The sequence below is a fragment of the Hemiscyllium ocellatum genome, chromosome 34, assembly GCF_020745735.1.
Source record: "Hemiscyllium ocellatum isolate sHemOce1 chromosome 34, sHemOce1.pat.X.cur, whole genome shotgun sequence".
Lineage (NCBI taxonomy): Eukaryota > Metazoa > Chordata > Chondrichthyes > Orectolobiformes > Hemiscylliidae > Hemiscyllium > Hemiscyllium ocellatum.
The window spans coordinates 34,834,978-34,855,840 of NC_083434.1; the positions used below are offsets into that span (position 1 = coordinate 34,834,978).

Genomic DNA, 20,863 nt, shown 5'->3' on the forward strand with positions numbered 1-20,863 from the left:
TATTTAAATGGGAAGCCAATTCAGTGTGTCAGTGCTGAGGGATCTGGGCATCATTCTGCATGATGTGCACAAAATAGGTGTGCAAGTGCAGCAGATAAGAATGGCAATTGGAAGCCTGTTATTTATTGCAAAAGGACTGGATTATAGAAGTGAGGTGTTTTTTTACAATTAAGGTGTGTTGAGACCACCCCTAGAACATTGTCCAGTTTTGGTCTCCTTACTTAAGGATGCAATGGCACAGGAGGCAGTTCAGAAGAGGTTTACCAGTTTCCTTCTGGAGATGTCAAAGGAGGAGCAGTTGAATAATATAGGCTTGCACTTGCAGAAGTTCAGGAAAATGAGGAGGGGGGGGGGGGAGGATTTGATACCCTTCCCCACCCCCCCCTACCATGTGCCCCCCACAACCCTTATTGGATAGTTTCAAACAAGAGGTCATGGATATACAGTCAGAACAAGTAGATTCAAGACAGATAAGGAGAAACTACTTCTGTGGATTGTGAATCTGTGGAACTGACTGATTCTGCCTCTCCTGCCTCTCCTACACTGAGGCAATCAATAGATTTGAGAAAGAAATACTGTAGTTATGTTTGATGAAAGCAGGATGAAGAGCTATAGGGAACAGGCAGGAGAGTGGAGTTGAGGCCAGGATAAGATCAGCCATGATCATGTTAAATGGCACAGTGGGTTCCAAGGGTTGAATTATCTATTGCTGCTCCTAATTCCTATGCTCCTATATAGACATTAATGAAATTAACCAGATATTCAATTGAATATTAAGCAAAAATACAATGTAAGGTTCTTTGCAACAAGAAATGTCACAGTAGTCATATGTATGCTGGACATTCTCTTTATTTCATTATCTTCAATAGCTAATAAAGCGGTGGAGAAAGTCAGCAGGTCCAACAGCATCTGTGAAGAGGGAAGTGTACTGAGTCTGATACAGCTTTTCTTCAGAACGCTTCCAGCATTTGAGCTGGATCTATTTGACGTTTTGATCTTAGTAATTTTCATTGCTACCTCAGCGTTTCCATTGGCTTTTGACTGTGCAAATGATATGGTCAAATTTCCCAATCACTTATAAAGCACCTGAATTTTCACCTGTGAATTAAGGGCCATTGCTATTCAATGTCTGTTATACTATTATGACTAAAGTGTGTTTTCAGGCATTTTGCAATCTCACTGGTAATCATTCACATCAGTCAGTCTAACACTCAGTAATCTGAATAATAGTCAACTTGAGATTTTAAAAAAAAACACACTTCTAGTGGAAGGCTGAGGGATGAACTCAGACATTTACAAAATCATGAGTATAGATAAGGTGAACGGCCAAAGTTGTCCCCCAAGGTAGGGGAGTCCAAAACTAGAGGGCATAGGTTTAAGGTAAGAGGAGAAAGATTTAAAAAGATCCCCAAGGAGCAACTTTTTCACACCGAGGGTGATGCATATGGAACGAGCTGCCACAGAAAGTGGTAGAGGCAGATAGAATTACAACATGTAAAAAACATTTGGTCAAGTGAATGAATGGAAAGATGTGGGTGGATATGGACAAATGCAGGCAACTGGGACTAGTTAATTTTGGGATACCTAGTTGACATGGACAAGGTGGACTGAAGGATATGCTTCTGTGCTGTATGACTATGAAAGTAAAGAGCTCACCTCCAAGTTTCATCTGGACTTAGATATCATGCTTGGGTTTTGTTTTGATGTTGCTTGATGTTCATTACATGTACTGCAATGGCCAGTACAGCACTTTCTTGCCTTCCTCTCTAGTCTCAATCCTTACATTGCTTGCATGGATGCACTTCAACATCTGTTTCCTAACTTCTTTAAGGACAACTGTTGTTAGTTCAATATGCTGTCTTGTACAATCACTGCATTTATAATGTCCAAGACTCATGTAATATGTGTGCATGTGATGGTTTCAGACCATCTTGTCTTCACTACATCCTGCACTACTTGGATAGTTTCATCTTGTACAGTTTGCCTGATTGGAGCAAGATGCACATCAGTCAGTTTAAATATTTAAGTTGATGACTTTGAGAACATGGTCCTATTGCTTCTACTTGAATCTGAAAGGTTTCACTTTGCACTAGCACTAACTTTCTACAAAAAAGTGCATGCAGCTCTTGACAGCATGTCAGGTGTACAACTGTTTCCCTTGCTTGTATTTACTTGCAAATGGTGGAACAGATGCAAGTGGCTGAGAAAGATGCTTTGAAGTGGTTTGCATTCAGATTCTATTATCACTGTCTCTCCCAAATATACAAAGATTTAAAATGCTCACAGGAGACAATAGATTGAGAAAGATTTGTCTATCTGTGTATTACATGGTTCAGTCTGTATTAATGCTGTAGATGTAAACACAACTGAATTTTCCCTGCTGATTAGACAAATTCTCAAATTCCCTGTCTTACTGAATCACCCTCTACTGTTGACAATGTAGTAACTTAACACTGGCATTGTAGTCTCTAGCTGTTTTGATGCTGAATGGTGCTTAGTGTTCTGTGCCCAATATTACTGATCAGCCTTTGCAGAGTTTATAGAGAAGTTCAGTCTTGGAGGAACAATTTGTGTAATAGCTTTTGTCACATTTCCATATCTGTAGAAATGCAAGTCAGCCCCAATATTGTTCATTCCAAGTTCATTTACCATTGTATGTCATCAAGATTGGTGGTTCTAAGCTTTGGAAGAGTATCAAATGATACATAACTTTATGTATTCCACAAACTGATCAGAACAAGAAAATAATACTTCCATCCAAATTCATTTATCAGTATCCATTCTTCACCTCCACAGTAAAGACATTTGCCATCGAAACCTGTTGAAGAGCTTTGCTAATCACCTCTATCTTGTCTTCTGTATTTGTGGTAAACTGGAACTCTCAGCATTTGGTTAGTTTCAAACACTGCAAGTGACATTCACCAGAAGACATCTAAGACCAGTGATAACATCTTTATAAACTGTGAGTACTGTTCAGTAGTAAATATCTTTGTATCATGCAAAATACTACAAATCTCTTCTGGGCTGTGTAGGGTTACTAGCTAAGTTTTAGACCTGGTAAAGCTGTGCAATTGTTCATCTCTAAATAGACTTCAAGTCATTTAAGTACACAACATTGATTTTGCCTACTATCCACAATTAAGAGGTGGTAATACCGTGCGGTCATTATCACTAGGCTATTAAGCCAGAGACCTAGTAATATGACAGATGGTGGAATTTGGATTCAATAAAAATCTGCCTGGTCTGGCCTAAGTGTATAGTTCCCTCTAGGCAATATAGGCTGATCTAGCCCATAATGTAGTCATCCCATGAATGAATTAAAATTAGAAATGCAAATATTTTACTTCCCTAGTATTGGGCTTTCCTTTTGACATGGGTATGTCACACCATAAGTCTCAACTTTGCCTTGAAGGAAATGATTTTTTTAAACTCAAGCACTGTAAATCCCATAATCTTGTCTCTCATTCACTTGATGTCCTTCTGCAGTCAATTATCTCAGATCGTTATATCCTGAGATATGATGCTAACCTGTGTGACAGAGTAGTGATTTGTCAGAATCATTATCTGACATCATTTCAGCACCATCTTTTATAGGCTTGTTTTTATTCCTTTTGGTAAAAGATTTGCACTCAAAATTATTCAACTTTTTTCAACTGGAGTGCTATTTTCTGAACACTGTGTAAATTAATGGACCCTCTGAGTATTCTAGAAGACTGCATGTGCAGGAAGTGCTGCCACCTCTAGTTTTCATAGATTGGAGAGTCACTATAGCATATCTGCATGGCCATGAGTGACAGGGGTAACGTATTCAGAGATGTGGTGACACTGCAGCTCAATGGCCTGGAATCAAAAGGAATGGGTGATCACCAGGCAGCCCAGATAAACAAGTAACGCAGGAATCGGCCTTGGGACCCACTCAAACTGTTTTTCAATTTTGGGAACTGGTAAGGATGTCAATTCCTCAAAATACAGTCCAAGTCAAGTTTGTGGTGGAATAAATTCATTGGATGTATAGGAAGGGAAAGGGAGGACTGCAGATGCTGGAGATTAGAGTCGAGAGTGTGGTGCTAGAAAAGCACAGCAGGTCAGGCAGCATTCGAGGAGCAGGCAAATCAACGTTTCGGGCCAAAGCCCTTCATCGTGAATCCCTAATGAAGGGCTTTTGCCCGAAACGTTGGTTCTCCTGCTTTTTGACTCTGTAGAGGAGGGAAGAAGAAAGTAATAGTAACAGGGGATTCATGAGATGCATTCAAGGATATTACATTGAAGGAACAGCGAGTGGAAACGGCAGGGGGACTGGTCATAATCTTTCAGTCTTCCTGAGAGGCAGTGGAGATGCCAGAAGACTGCAGAATTGCAACCATTACATCCTGGTTCAAAATAAAAGGTTGAAAGGATAAACCTAGCAATTTAAAGATCATTCAATTTAACTTGAGTGATGAGGAAACTTTAATTCTATCCTGAATTACTATTCTTTAATAGACGAATTGATAAATGTGGGTTTATTATGGAGAGCCTGTGTAGATTTCGAAAGGGAAAATCAAATTTTAATTGCTGGATATTTTTGAAGCGGTAACATAATGAGATGATGAAGGTAATGTTGATGTGGTGTAAATGGACTTTCAAAAAGCATTTGATACAGCACCATGCAACACTTAAGAGAAAAACTATAACTCAGAATAAAAAGGGTCAGTCATGTAATTGACCCAAATTTGGCTACGTAAATAGGAAACCGATCACCAGTGGATATTTCAGATTGGAGGAAGGTTTCTAATGGAGGTCACCAGGGAACCTGCTTTTCCTGATAAATAATAAGGCAGGGGCAAACCTCAGTCTGCAGGTGATACACATGTTGGAAGCAGTGCAATCTGTGAGGAGAACAGTGAAGAATCCAGAAGGACATAGACAAATTGTGGAGTGGGCAGACATGAGGTGGATGAAAGTCGATGCAGAGAAGTGAGGTGATACATTTTGATAGATAGATGGACAATATAAAATCGGGAGTACAATACTTAGAGGGTGCATAGACATCTGGGCATTTGTGCCTAGGTCGCTGAAAGTGACAAGACTGCACAAAGCAGTTAGTAAAGCATATAGTATCCTGTGCTTTATTAGTAGGGACATTAGTTCAATAGCAAGGAGGTTAGAGTCAGATGTACAGCATGGAAACAGACCCTTCGGTCTAACCCGTCCATGCCGACCAGATTTCCCAACACAACCTAGTCCCACCTGCCAGCGCCCGGCCCATATCTCTCCAAACCCTTCCTATTCATAATAAATGTGACATTTACAAAGACAGTTCCAAGAATAAGAAACTTTAGTTATGAGCATTAGATTGGAGGGTAGGGCTATTCTCCTTGTAGAGTCGAATGGCCAAGAGGAAATCTGACTGAAGTTTCCCGCATTAATAGAGAGCTAGACAGAACAGATGGGGAGAAACTGTTCTTGATGGTAACTATATCAAGGAGAAGATGGTACATATATAAAAACTCAGCATATGCAACATGAAAAATAATGTTTTCTCACAATGAATGTTTTGGGTCTGGAAGTTAGGTGGAGGGAGAGTTAATTGAGCATGCAAGTCAGCAATGGATGATTGTCTCTATTCAAATGTTGAAGGTTATGGGGAAAAGGTATGCGAAGGTCTGAAGTTGTAATGCTTGTTAGAGAGCTGATGCAGCCACAATGATCCAAATGGCCTCCTTTGACATCATAATAATTCTGTGCATCTAATGACCCAACTCCACATAATTGAAAAACAAAGCTGAAACAAATCCAAAAGAAGTACCTGGATGAAACAAACTATGACTCTGTTTAATGCAGGAAATCACAAGCTAATGGGAGAATCAAAGGTGATAAAGATTTCCACAGAAGTACACGGATGGAAGTATAGGAGGCCACTGTATTTTAAACCTGGGAACAGTTTAGCTAGTCTCAGCAAACTGTAGAAGGAACTTTGACACAGAAACAAAAAGGATTTTGCCAAACCATTTTTCATTATCAAACACTGATATTTGCACTTTCAGCAATTGCTATACCCTATGATAAATAATCAATTCCCTAAATATAAAAAAGCCAAGACTTACAATATTGAAGTTCTGAACTAATTAATTACTGAGAATTACAACTATTGATGGACAACGTCACCTGGCAACTGATTATATCACCGTGATCACTCAAAATCCTGTCCAACTGAAAAGAATTCTCAAAGAAAGACATAAAATCTGTTAATTTTAAGCCATCATTAGAAGAAATGACACTTAATCTGTATGGAACACACTTCACCTTCAGAAGACGGTCCGGAAAGGTGTACCTGAGTACAAAGTGAATGTTGCAAAGGTACTTTATATTCAATCTTTCTTGGAAGAATCAAGTTTTGAAAGAATGCGAAAAATATATTTATTGCAAGTTTGTGGAAATAACTAGAGTAGTTTCATTAAAGCTGATCATCGAAAGTTCACAGTGGACACTGGAGTTTTTTTTTAAATAAAAGGCATGCTGTAAATCATAACTGGTGATAACTTGCTTTGCTGGTGCTATTTTGAAAGATGAGTGGCGTGGACTGGTTCTTGTTTTATCTGATTCAGTTGGAGGAACAACAGCCAAAAACAAGTGAATTGGAGGAAAGCCTACTAAAACATGCTGCTTAGCTGATCTATTTCTGAAAAGCAAATTCTCTCTTTGAGTTCAGGATGAAATCCATGTTCTTTTGAAATAGTGACTGAAAGAATGTAACAAGGATTATATTTCCTTAGTAATGTTCAACACTTCAGAGACAACCATGTGTGCTAAGTGAGGTAACCACATGTGGCAGAACATTCTACATTTTATTGCCTTAACTTCCAAGGAGAACCCAATGATGAAAGTGTTTTATTTTTTAAAAAAAGCCATTCTCTGCAGATAAATCCTTCTTGCTCTTTTCTGGAAGAGTGAGAGTGTAACTGCATTTGCTTGTAGTTTTGAAGCTATTTAGAGGGACTGGCACTTAAACTTATTACGGTTTGTCTAAGTTATTCAATAAAGATGCGTTACTCAAGTTTTGTTTTGAAATAAACTCAATTGTATTTATTAAAAAACCTTGGAGAGGGATCTTTTCTATTTAAAACCTGACAATGACAAGGTATTTAGGCGAAAGTGAGGACTGCAGATGCCAGAGATCAGAGTCGAGAGTGTGGTGCTGGAAAAGCACAGCAGGTCAGGCAGCATCCGAGGAGCAGGAGAATCAATGTTTCAGACATAAGACATCTATCAGAAATGACAAGGTATTCCATTGGTTGTCTTGATAATTGTGGAAGTATTTTTATTTTGTTGTAGTCATTAGGGTAGTGGAAGTAGAGTGATAGTGGTCTCCTCCAGCCTCAAACATAACATAAAAGTGGGAGTTTGCAGCTGGACACTCAATGAAGACATTAAAAATATTTTAATTGAAGTATTAATAAAGGGTAAAAGGAAATACAGCAGGTTTCTTGTGCATCATCTTTCTGGGTGGGGAAAGTTTACATTGAATGATGTGCAAAGAAAAAAGCAAGATTAGGCTAATTGGTTGAGAAGTTTTAGATACAGTTAAAAGCAAAACATGAAGAAAGCCAACAAATGAGAGATAACAGTACAACATTTTTACTTAATGTTGTGACCTACGGAGTAGTTGGACTAGAATTCTCAGAATCCCCTGTGTGGAAGGAGGATGGAGATTAAAAGAGAAGGTAGTTATATAAATATGTCAAAACTCTGCCACATTTTGATGAGAAAGATGTTGAAGCCTTCTTTATTTTCTGTCTAGCATTCAAATGGAGTGGTCCAAGGATTTATGGGTAATGCTAGTTCAGACTAAACTGGTAGGCAGAACTAGTGAGGTGTCAAGAGATTATGAAGAGGTTAAACAGGCTATTTTACATGCTTATGAATCGGTACCAGAATGATTATAGACAGTGGTTCAGAAACACAAAGAAGGAACCAGGTGAGACTTATGTTGAGTTTGAAAGAATTAAACAGTCAATTTGATTGATGGGTGCATGCTTTAAAAACAGATAAGACATGGGGCTGTAAGACAGATTATTCTGCTGGAGAAGTTTAAAAACGCACTTCCAGCGATGGTAAGAATTCATGTGGAGGAACAGGAAGTTCAAGTGAGAACAGCAGTAGAATTAGCAGATGACTACATGTTGGTGCATAACTCAAGATTCCAGCCAGAATTTTGTCCTGTGGGTGACAGAAGTTGGGAGAAATGGAGATCCTACTCTACAAAAGCAAGGGTAGAGAGCACTAGTAAGAATTTGCCACGGTATACAAAAGGAATCCCAAGAGGGTAGACAGGAGATGAAAGGCCTCAGGTGTTTTCACTGTAATATAGTGGGACACAAAGTTAGTGCCGGTGGTTTCAGAAGGACATTGGGAAAAGCCATTTTCACTGCCAGAAGGTGGTACACGTAAAGTCACAGTGCTGGTCATTAAAGAAAGGCGCTGTGGTAAAAGAAGCTAAGCCAGTGTGTTATGAAATGGGGTAAACTATCCTGCTTAGTTTAAACTAGCAACACAAACAATTTATCCTGTGCCGTAATCTGCGAAAGTTCGCTAGGCCAAGAACTAGTTCAAGTAAAAATTAACAACTTTATTTCTTGAAGTAGAAGAGAATAATTAACTAACAACTGTTTACAATGTCGTCCTCTAACCCTTTTTTTAAACGTTCCCTTCTATAATACTAGTCAGATAAAATTCCCGATTATGCTTTCCAAAGGAAAATAAAAATCTCAAAACCAGGCAGCTTTTGTTTTCTCTGAATTCCAGCCTCCTTTTCTTCAGGATTTCTGCTTCACAGGTTACTGATCACTAAAGGTACTTTAAGAGAGCTATTTTGCAGGCAGTCTTTTTTTTAAACATGCTGATAGCTTGGCAGTTCTCCTCTCAACTGTTCAATTTCTCACGGTCTGAGACCCCCAAAGCATTTGCTTTTAAATCCAAACTGGATTGGAGTTTGGTATTTTTTGGGGTATAATTTAAACTGATTAGCCTAATTGGAATCTGTTTGGTTGTTTCCAGGCAACCAGCTTCCCTAGCAACTAAAGCACTTGTTACACTGTACCTTTTTTTTGGTGCTGTCAATGCTAGCTTTTAACTCTCAAAAGGTACAGTACACCCACACCTTCATAACAAGTGGCATTAGTGAAGATAGTAAAGGAAACCCCAAGAAGAGCCAAGGATCTGCAGGAGAGTGCACAGCCTAGGCAGGGGTTGGGTATGAAGTTAGTACCTGATTCCCTACAAAGAATTCACCTCTGTGGATCAAGCTTACATAGAAAGAACAGGAGGAGGACAAGAAATGATAATTTTGAGAAATATAGAATGTAACCATTTGCTGATAGCAAGGGAGAAGTGAATATGCACTCTTTCTGATTTGTTACTCGAGTGTGGGGATTGTGGGATAGATGGATAGAAATTTAGTGTGCCCCTATGTAAGATCAGGTTGGAGTGCCAACTCAAGACTGGGGAAGTTACAGTGGGAGTGATTGACAGTGTGTCAATTCCAGGAATTCAGTTTGTTCTTGGGAATGATTTGGCAGGATCCAAGGTGGGAGTGACACCAGTTGTTGTGGAGAAGCCCAAGGAAGAGCAAGAAACTGAGGAGTCAAAACAGAAATATCCTGGTATTTTCCCAAACTGAGATAAACAGATCCCACTATCATAAGTCACTGCACGAAATGAAAAATAAAGTGAAAGATGAAGGAGTGGAGGTTCAGTTAGCAGACACCATGTTTGACATAATTGTACAGGAAAAACCTGAACAGGCAGAGGGTCAGACAGAAGTGTTTACTGCTGAAAGACGAAGACACATGAACCAACGTGACAATATGATAAAAAATATACATGTGGATGCACACTCCGAAAAGGAGACAGAGAATATTCCAGGGGGTTAATATCTGAAAGATAATATCATAAGACAGAAATGGAGACCATGGCAGGTTAGTGCAGAGAAGAAATGGAACAAAGCGCACCAGTTTGTATGCTACTGGCAACACAGTCAGGTGATGTTATGGTAACACATGAACTACCTGTAGGTGGTCACCTAGGGCTACGAAAGACTCAGGCTAAGTTACAAAAACATTTTTATTGGTCTGGAATGCACAAGGATGTGGTTGATTTTTGCCATATGTGTCATACATGCTAAATGGTAGGTAAACCACAAGCGGTAATAAAACCAGCACCTTTGTTGCCAATTCCGGCATTTGAAGAACCTTTCATGCAGGTTACAATTGATTCTGCAAGTCCCCTCCTAAGACCTAAAAGTGGGAACCAGTTCTTGTTAACCAGCTTTCCGGAGGCAATTCCATGACAGAGCATCAAGGCAAAAAGGGTAGTAGAGGAGTTAGTAGCTTTCTTCACACAGTATGGGCGACCCAGAGAGATTCAGTTGGACCAAGGGTCAAATTTTACTGCAAGGCGTTTAAGGAGGTTACGGATAGCTTAGGTATACAGCATTTTAAATCCAGTGTGCATCATTCGGAAGCCTCGGGAGCTTTATAAAGGTGGCATCAGATCTTGAAGATAAAGGTATCCCATTCGTATTGTTTGCCATTAGAGATGCCCCAAACAAATCTACTCAGTTCACTCCCTTCGAAATAATTTTCGGGCCTGAATTGAGAGGCCCTTTGAAGTTAATTACAAAAAAAAATTGACAGGACCAAAGTCAGAGATCTCATATTTAGATTGTGTATTGGAGGTGAGGGAGAGATCAAATAGAGTAGATGAGTTAGCTAAAAAGGGCACAGTACAGAATGACGCAGGTGACAGATAAAATCTGTGAGACTCAGATGTTTCCTCAGGAGATGATGTGTTAGTACTGTTACCAGTAATTGGAGATTCCTTCAAAGCCAGGTTTAGTGGACCCTATCAATTGAGAAAAAGTCGAGTCAGGTGAACTATCTAGTAAAGATGCCAGATAGGAAAACAGGTATCGGGTATGTCATGTGAACATTTTGAAACCATATTATTTTAGAGAGAAAGAACTGCAGAAATAGGTATTAATTACCGCTTCGCAGAGTGAGGGATCAAATCCAGATGATGTGGATTTTGATGTGCCTCAAAATAAATTTAAAAAAGAAGTCCTTGAGGTGTGGGTTAGGTTAGTAAGCTATCGGTCTCAGGAGCATAGAACGCATTTGCAAGATTTATTATTGCAGTATAAGGACATATGTCAATATCAGATGGGGAGGACTAATGCTTTTGTACAAGAAGTAGACGTGGGGAATACTGTTCTGATAAAACAACACCCCTATTGGCTTAATCCTTTCAAACCCAGAGACAGGTCAAGATGGAGGTGGAAGCCATGCTTGACGAGGGCATCACTAAACCAAGCCAGAGCGAGTGGAGTTCGCCGATGTCTTAGTTCCCAAACTGGACAGGACTCTGATTCTGTGTAGATTATTGAAAGGTAAACATTGTTACAAAATCAGACTCATCCAATTCCTAGATTGGAGGACTGTATCGAGAAAGTCAGACAAGCTAGTTACATCCTCAAGTTGGACTCAATGCGTGGTTACTGACAGATACCTTTATGAGAGTTGGCAAAAGATATTTCTGCGTTTGTAACCCCAAATGGGCTATATCGGTTTAAAGGATGTCCTCTGAAATGAAGAACGCATTAACCACATTCCAAAGCCTCATGAACAGAGTTCATGCATAATCTATTTGGGCGATGTAGTGATCTTTACTACATCCAGGAAAGATCACATGGTACAATTGGCAGCGCTCTTTGAACAACTCGAGAAGCAAAACTGGTGATAAATAAAACTGAATTTGCAAAAGCAGAGGTGACATTCTTGCGACATAACATCGGTCATGGAAGGTTGCCCCCACAGAATGCAAAGACGAAGGCCATTGAGGAATTTCTATGACCAACCTCAAAGAAGAGGTGCTTCGATTCTTAGGATTCAGTGGATTCTATTAGACGTTTGTTCCAGACTTCAACAGTGTATTGGCACCGCTAACCGATTTGCTGAAGAAGAACAATATTCAGGTGGACAGAACAATGCCAGCAGGCATTCAACCATTTCAAATCAATATTAACCATCAAACTAGTTTTAGCTACACCAAACTTTTCAAACTCATTTAAAGGCACCACTGATGCTAGTGACATTGGAGTTGGAGCTGTACTCCTACAGGAAGATTAGGATGGGATTGATCTGCCAGTTGGTTACTTTTCGAAGAAACTCAACATCCACCAGAGGAAATATTCCATGATCGAAAAAGAACTATTGAGTTTGGTACTGGTCTTACAATATTTTACATGTATGTCATGTTGTATACTCTGATCACAATCTGCTTACATTGTTAGAATGCCTTAGAGACAAGAATATAAGACTATTTCATTGGAGTTTTGTTGTACATGTTGCATGCTGATGTGTTATTGCGGATTTAACTGATAAAGTTTAGATGAGATTTGTATTTATTTAATGTTATATATCTGTAATGTTATATGAGAAGAAGTTAAAGTGAACTTAGATTAAAGTTATTTGTATGCTCAGGTAATGTGTTTAAAGATTAGAGAAAAAAAATCCAACTTTTCACTATGATGGTTTATTTTTTCTTGGGTGCGGGGGGGGGGGGGGGAAGAGGAGGTGTTATGAAGACGTGGGTGTTCTGTACCTTTTAGGTTAAAAGCTAGCAGAACTAACTGACATCACCCAAGTGTTCTTAACAAGATACAATGTAGCATGTGGTCCAGCAGTTAGTGTAGCTGGTTGCCTGGAGACAAAAAAAAATTCAAATTCGGCCAGTTTAAATTATACCCCAAAATACCAATCAAGTTTGAATTTAGTACATTGAAAATATTAAAAACCAATGAAAGGATGCGATGCTTTGGGGCATAAGATCAGGGAAAATTGAACATTTGGAAGACAACTGCCACAAGGCCAACAGATGTTTAGTGTGCTTTCCGTTATTGGTCAGAGTATTGAGTACAGGAGTTGGGAGGTCATGTTACAACTGTACAGGACATTGGTTTGGCCACTGTTGGAATATTGCGTGCAATTCTGGTCTCCTTCCTGTCGGAAAGATGTTGGGAAACTTGAAAGGGTTCAGAAAAGATTTACAAGGATGTTGCCAGGGTTGGAGGATTTGAGCTATAATGAGAGGCTGAACAGGCTGGGGCTGTTTTCCCTGGAACGTCGGAGGCTGAGGGGTGACCTGAAAGAGGTTTACAAAATTATGAGGGGCATGGATAGGATAAATAGACAAAGCCTTTTCCCTGGGGTCAGGGAGTCCAGAACTAGAGGGCATAGGTTTAGGGTGAGAGGGGAAAGATATAAAAGAGACCTAAAGGGCAACTTTTTCACACAGAGGGTGGTGCATGTATGGAATGAGCTGCCAAAGGAAGTGGTGGAGGCTGGTACAATTGCAACATTTAAGAGGCATTTGGATGGGTATATGAATAGGAAGGGTTTGGAGGGATGTGGGCAGAGTGCTGGCAGGTGGGACTAAATTGGGTTGGGATATCTGGTCGGCATGGACGGGTTGGACCGAAGGGTGTGTTTCCATGCTGTATATCTCTATGACTCTATGTAGACTGCTAGTCAGAACTGCCTGAGAGGTACCTGTCTAGAGAAGGAGTTTTCACAGAGAAAAACATCGACACCAACCTGGAGGGCAAATCTGCAAAGAGAAGTTTCAAAAGCTGGCTTGTTTTGTTTGGACTAGTATTTAATCGGACTAGTACTATAGAAGGGAAAGTAAAAGATTGGTTAGAGGAAGGAGTTGTAAATAGTTGTTCATTAATTATTCTCTGTTATACTTTAAGAAATAAAATTGTAAATGTTTACTTTAAATAGTTCTTGGCCTCTTGGATTTTCACAGATTACTGCATGGTGTAAATCCTTTCTGTGTTGCTGGATTAAATTAAGCAGGAGGGTTTACCTGTGTTGTCACACTTGATGCAACTGCAATACATCAGTTTCTGTGACAAGTCAAAATTTGTGAAGCAAGTATAAGCTTTGGAGGATCACTTAAAACTTTTTGCAATGCTTGTGAAGCATGTCAAGAGGTACTCTCTGCACAAAGGAACTAGCTCTTCCTTTATGTAAAATCTCACATCACAGTTAGCAATGCCCGCAAGACAACACCGGCCACTCAAGACACAATGTAGTGATCTGATCATCTCCAGAAGCAATATATATCATCCTTTAATGGCAAGATCTGTTGTAAATCATGTTTTTCACTACAGGATGTTGTCAGAATTTTAGTTGCAATGTTCTTAATGATTCTGAATAGGAAATGATAATGTAAAGTGTTTCACTCTAAATAATAGGAGATGGCAATACCTGCAAGACAGAGAAACATACCATCCTACCCTCAGGACATCCAAATTCTTACAGGTCAACAGAGCAAGTTAACACCTTAATATCTCACATCGAGCCCACACTGACCCCTTGAAGAGAATCTCACCTGGAGCCAATACCCAACCCTATTCCAATAACTCAACATTACTCATGGACAACACCCCTGGTTATACAGCATGGAAACAGACCCTTCAATCCAACCCGTCCATGCCGACCAGATATCCCAACCCAATCTAGTCTCACCTGCCAGCACCCGGCCCATATCCCTCCCAACCCTTCCTATTCATATACCCATCCAAATGCCTCTTAAATGTTGCAATTGTACCAGCCTTTACCACATCCTCTGGCAGCTCATTCCATACACGTACCACCCACTGCGTGAAAAAGTTGCCCCTTAAGTCTCTTTTATATCTTTCCCCTCTCACCCTAAACCTATGCCCTCTAGTTCTGGACTCCCTGACCCCAGGGAAAAGACTTTGCCTATTTATCCTATCTATGCCCCTCAATTTTGTAAACCTCTTTCAGGTCACCCCTCAGCCTCCAACGCTCCAGGGAAAACAGCCCCAGCCTGTTCAGCCTCTTCCTGTAGCTCAGATCCTCCAACCCTGGCAACATCCTTGTAAATCTTTTCTGAACCATTTCAAGTTTCACAACATCTTTCCGATAGGAAGGAGACCAGAATTCCTATGGGCAATTTAGCATACTCAACCCACCTAACCTGCACATCTTTGGACTGTGGGAGGTAACTGGATTACCCGGATGAAACCGAATGACAGCTTCTGTCTCCAGGTTTGGTAATAACACGCACTTTTATTCATTAAAAAAAACACTGAGATCAGAATTTGAATCTAAATATAGGTGTTAGCATTACATCTTGCAATTGTAGCGCTTAGAAAGTAGGAACAGGAGTAGACCATTCAATCCATCAAGCCTGCCTCTCCATTCATTACAATCATGGCTGATCAAACAATTTGGTATCTTTTACTCAATGCATCCCTAAAACCCTGTATATCGGTAATCAGAAATCTATCCAAGTCTGTCTTAAATATACTCAAAGACTGAATCTCCAGAGCCATCTGTAGTAGAGAATTCAAAATTTAAGAAGGGGGAAAATCAGAAAACCATAACATGTAATTAAGGAGATACACCTACACATCAGGGACATGTGATCCAAGGGGTACCGATATTTTCCTTGTTGACAAAATGATTTGGAGTTTGAAATAACAGATGAAATCACATTTTTAACAGGTTTTAACTCTCAATCTACCAACACCACATCTTTTAAGTTCTCTGGTACTTAAAAAGGTGCCATAATTGCCATTCTCAGTTGTCCTGTGGTAATGACAGGTCTTCACTTAGAAGTCTTCCAGTCTTTGTGACAATGCTACTCCAATAATAATGCTGGATCAGGAGATTACCTTAAACAATTTTTTGTAAAAAGCAGCTTAATCAAGAAACAAATTTGGTTATGTGTGATCTTGAGCAAAGATATCATTCAAATTTATAGACAAATCTTAGAAAGTTGCAACTGACTGCATTTTACACCTTCAGCAAGAGAGCATGCTATACTGATGAGAGTCAAGAAATGTACACTGCGTCCTCATCCATATCATCCTGAAGGTTCTTTGTTTTTATCCAAGGCCATTGGATCCATCAAACAGAACGCGATCTTTGGTTAACATCCAAATGTTTTTGTAGAGTGAAGAGTTGCTTCAGCCCAATAATATAGGGACAACATTGTTTCTTCTTTTTGGTAAAATTGTAATGAACATTAAAAAATGAGATCATAAAACCATGAGAAAATTAGAAAAAAAAACTTTTACACAGAAGCTAGAAAGTGAATGATCTCTCATAAATCCTCTTGCAGAGTGCATGCATTCTTTTAAAAGAAAATTAGTTAGTTGCTTGTAAAGAGGAACATTAAAAGTTAGTAGACATGAAAAAGAACAGTAACACAAATTTGATGGGTTAACCTGACTGTTTCTGCTCTGTAAAATGATGTATTATGACCCGACAGTCAATATATTTTCAGTTTATAAAGACAATTCCAATAAAACAAGAAAGCAAAATACAATTGTTTTAAGAATTTTAGCTTTTGAATTAAATGTTGGTGAATGTTGGCATTTCAGATACTGGTAAGTGTCTTGGTTACAACTTTAGTAATTTGAAAATCCTATATGAATAAAAAAAACTTTTCCACATTCAAAAATCCAGGTGAAATCCATGGCGCATGGCATCTAAAAGGATTACAAGTGTCGGGAAAAAAGAGAGACAGCAATATTTAAAGTTATGATCTAATGACAGAGTTTGAGTCGGAGGGGCAAAGACATGACAGGAATAAAAGCACGATCAGGACAGGAGTAGCAATTGCACAATGTTCTAGAATTCTAGCCAAAATAATCTGTCACCACAATATTCTGCCAACTTCACCGAAAAGTTCTACAAGACAAACGAGGAGCAACTTATGCAGGTTTTCAAATATCATCCATAGTAAAAAATGAGGTCTGCAGATGCTGGAGATCACAGCTGCAAATGTGTTGCTGGTCAAAGCACAGCAGGTTAGGCAGCATCTCAGGAATAGAGAATTCGACGTTTCCTGATGAAGGGCTTATGCTCGAAACGTCGAATTCTCTATTCCTGAGATGCTGCCTAACCTGCTGTGCTTTGACCAGCAACACATTTGCAGCAAATATCATCCATAGCCAGGAAACAACTTAAACACCTATTGATGCCAGATTGAGAGTTAATTACCCTGTAATCTCAATATACTCTTCAGCTTCTTTAAAAAAAGTGTGGTGGGTAAAAATCTGTTTATGAGCCTAAGACCATACTTAACCAAACATTGAATAAACAACGTTTATTCACTTTGTGCTGCTTCGAATTGTAGCATTTGACTGTAAACTTGTGCATTCGAAATGAACATTTGAACGTAAAGATCAATTCTGCAAACAAAGAAATTGTGGCTTTTGATCAGATGACTCAATTATTGACAGGCCAGTCTTAAGTGTTTTGCAGCAGCACCTTTAAAAACTGAAACGAAACCTCGAATTTTATTTTAAAAAGTTTCAATTTAAGGCAATATGAAATTGAGGCCCAACTCACTGCAATAATTCAACTTGTCTAGTCCACTCAACTACTGATTTCAGAACAGTTAGTGGTAATACTAAAAGTAGTGATAGCTAAGCAGCGGTGTCATAACTGGAGAGGTGTCCAGTTCACAGATGGCGAGCAACCTCACCTGAGAGTCTTCACCAACTGCCACCGACCCGGCAAGGTGAAGAAAGCAGCGGCCATCCAAACCGGTCCACCCCGACCCTGGCAGCAGTGTCAAACAAGCGATGAGAGTCAGGCTACTTGGACTTTTACCCTCGCCACGCCCTCTTTCCGTTCGGCCGAATTTGACGGATCATTCAATACCCGCCCCCTCGCTGCAGCCTACCACCTCGCGCGCTCTCGCGCCCGCCAAGCCGCCAACGTCAAACAGCTCTCGGGGCACGCGCCGGCTGCAATGTGGTGGCGGCGGCCCGGCTCGGATGGAGCGCGCTGACGTAACGACGCTCCGCTGAGTCCCCACGCAGAAAATTCGGTTGATATTTTTCTAATGACAGATCTACAATAGAGCTCGCTCTTAACCGTTCACCTCCCCCCCCCCCGACTCCCGGCCTCGCTGGCTCCTTTTAACCCCCCCCAAGCTCAGAGAGCACGAGGACGAGCACGCTCGAGAGGGAGTGCGCGACAGAGAGGGAGGAAAGAAAGTACAACTTCCGCTCTCCCTCATGGACCAGCGCGAGCTCCCTGCTGCGCAGAGCGAGTTGCGCACTGGCAGTTCTCCCCCCTTCTCTCTCCTCCCTCCCGGAGTTAAAAGGAGGCCAGGCATCCAGAACACAGGGGGTTGGAAAGTGATTCTCTCTTACTTGATTCGAGCTATTCGGCAGTAGGATTATGGCTTCGGAGGAACTATATGAGGTATGAGGAGAGGGGGAAAAATAGGTGTGATTAAATGGGGTTTTCGACTCTTACTTACTCACCAGCCTCTTGAGCCCCCTTCAACCCTTCCCTAACATCCCTACTTCTTCTCACCCGCTCCCTCCTTTGAACCTGGAGTGATATGGCGATCTGAGTTCCCAGCTTTTGCTGGAGTGAGTGTACCCGGTGTAAGGGTGCGCACGCGTCCGGAGGTGGAGGAGGGAGAAATGGTTGAGGAGGAGAGGCAGGGAGGGAGGTGGGGGTGGAAGTGGGTCGAGGACCGAGTTGTTTGAAATCATCTTCTAAAGGGAGACGACTTTTGGTCCACACGATGTTGGCGATTGGCCTCCCCAGTGGTGTTATGTGTAAGGTACTAGACTATGTGGCTAAGTGTGAGAGAGACGGGGTCCAACTATTTACTGCTGGCTTATGTGCTCTCACAACTAGTGCCGTCCTCAGCTATGTCGCAACGCACTATGAACGAAGACAAGGATCCAAAACTCGGCTTTCACCTTTCTCCTTTTGACGAGTGGTGACAGCTTTATTTTATTTCAAACGTTGACTTTATATATTTCTCAACCATTCCAGGTTTATGTTGGACGAAGTAGATATCTGTTGATTGCAATTTGTTTTATCTCTTATGGGTGGTTTGTCTTTACAGATTTCATCAATGTTCTATAAACTCAACGGGTAGCAAGGTGTTTATTGTTTGGTAACATAATTCATGTGGATTTTTTGGGGGAAATTCACTGAATAATATAAGCTACATTTTGTTGAGATGGATTTGGTAATTAATGGCTTTCCTTTCCTAGTTTACAACTTGGAGCACTCCAGTCTTTTTTGGGGTTTGTACCCTTCAAACTTCCATGGCTACTTTTCTTCCTGTCTTTTGTTTGCAAAATTCTCTGGTTACAATGTGATATGTGGGGAAAAAAAACTTCTTAATTAAGTCTTGGAGAGGCCAAGACCTGAGCTAGAAAAAATTAGTGATAAACTTGAGGAAAAGTGTTCAGCTTCTAGAATGTAGATGCTCTCTAGATCTTCAGATGTTTGACAAGCAGTCCTTGATCAGATGTTTTTCTTTTGTTATTTGTCAGTGAGCCTGGGAAAATGACAATAAGCTGAAGTCTTGAGGTACGTGTACCTCATGAGATTTGCATGTACTGAGTCTGTATTTTGGTGCATTGGAGATGTACAGGATAATCTATATAGTTATACTCCTCATGAGCAGGATCTGTAATAAAGATAGTGAAAGCTTTGGCTGAAAGTGTATTAAGTAGTTACCTTGCCAATGGAGAGGTTGTCTGCTCTTCCATCTTCAGTTTTGATGACTAATAGGGGGGGTTTGGTTGGGGGGGGATCTTCAGTATGATAGCTAATATTTTAAATACTATTATTCTAATAATTAAACTTAATTACTATAGGATTGCTTGGAAGCACTGGCATCAGTGATGATTTTACTGTAGTTTAATTCTGATTTCTTCATGCAAGAATGACAAGTAAATGAAGCAGGGCTTGAATAGATTGAATAATCAATTCATGACTTGACCTTAACTGCTTCACTGGCAGTGATCTGTTTTGTTTACCTTGAAACAATAGTTGTATGATTACCACACAATTTTTATGCTTTGCATTTTTATGTCCAGAATTGAAGTTGGTTGGAACTCATAAGGAAGATATTTTAAAGGGTAGTTCAAGATATAAGTATACAATAACCTATTTAAGGTGGTACGTTCAAGGTTGGAACACTTTTTTTTGTTTTTTTGGTTTAATACGTTTCAAGAATAGAAGTTACAATAATTTTTTTTTCTCTCTTGTCAAACCAAAGTATGAACTTCTAACATGGATAGTTCATATGGTCAATATGTTTACCAGAAATTGATTTTGATTCTTCCAGAAATATTACAAAAGGCTGTATTTTGGTCTGATCTCAGCCAGTCTCCTTTTTCTGTTTTGGATTTCTTGCGATATTGAAGTGTATCTCATCAAAATGATCAGTGGTTATGCTGAGGAGTTGTAGACTAGCTTCTAATTGTCAGGGAATCAAATTGTATTGCATTTTTTAATAAACATACTACCAATGCCAGATTAATGGTATTTCATTTTTTTATTTCAAATATATTGATAATGAGCATTCATCTTGTGTAAATACTGGCTGAATAGACAAACTACCAAATGCAGAACTTTTAATATTGCCAATGTTATCTTTGTAAGCTGAACAGTTAAGTCCACCAAAGTTATCAGTACAGCTTGAGATGTCCACCACTAAAATTGAGGGTTTTTTCCCCCTGTCCCCAAGACAATGTTTATTGGATTTTCGCTTGGGTTCCAAAGAGTTTTTGGTAAGAACAATGACTGCTGATGCTGGAAACTAGATTCTGGATTAGAGTGGTGGTGGAAAAGCACAGCAGTTCAGACAGCATTCGAGGAGCAGGAAAATCAACGTTTCGGGCAAAAGCCCTTCATCAGGAATAGAGACAGAGTGCCTGCAGGGTGGAGAGATAAATGAGAGGAGGGTCCCTCTCTCTCATTTATCTCTCCACCATGCAGGCACTCTGTCTCTATTCCTG

General features: G+C 40.0%; 2 protein-coding genes across 2 annotated transcripts in view; one reads left to right on the forward strand and one right to left on the reverse strand.

Annotated features, from left to right (window-relative positions):
- The window catches only part of eci2 (enoyl-CoA delta isomerase 2), a 175,381-nt gene extending 157,417 nt beyond the window's left edge, over nt 1–17,964 (reverse strand). Inside the window, exon 1 of the mRNA XM_060849955.1 lies at nt 17,566–17,964. Coding sequence (XP_060705938.1) covers nt 17,566–17,621 — 56 coding nt within the window. The 5' untranslated portion in view covers nt 17,622–17,964. The remainder of the gene's footprint in view (nt 1–17,565) is intronic.
- cdyl (chromodomain protein, Y-like) overlaps nt 17,760–20,863 on the forward strand; it is a 178,385-nt gene continuing 175,281 nt past the window's right edge. Inside the window, exon 1 of the mRNA XM_060849954.1 lies at nt 17,760–18,293. Coding sequence (XP_060705937.1) covers nt 18,270–18,293 — 24 coding nt within the window. The 5' untranslated portion in view covers nt 17,760–18,269. The remainder of the gene's footprint in view (nt 18,294–20,863) is intronic.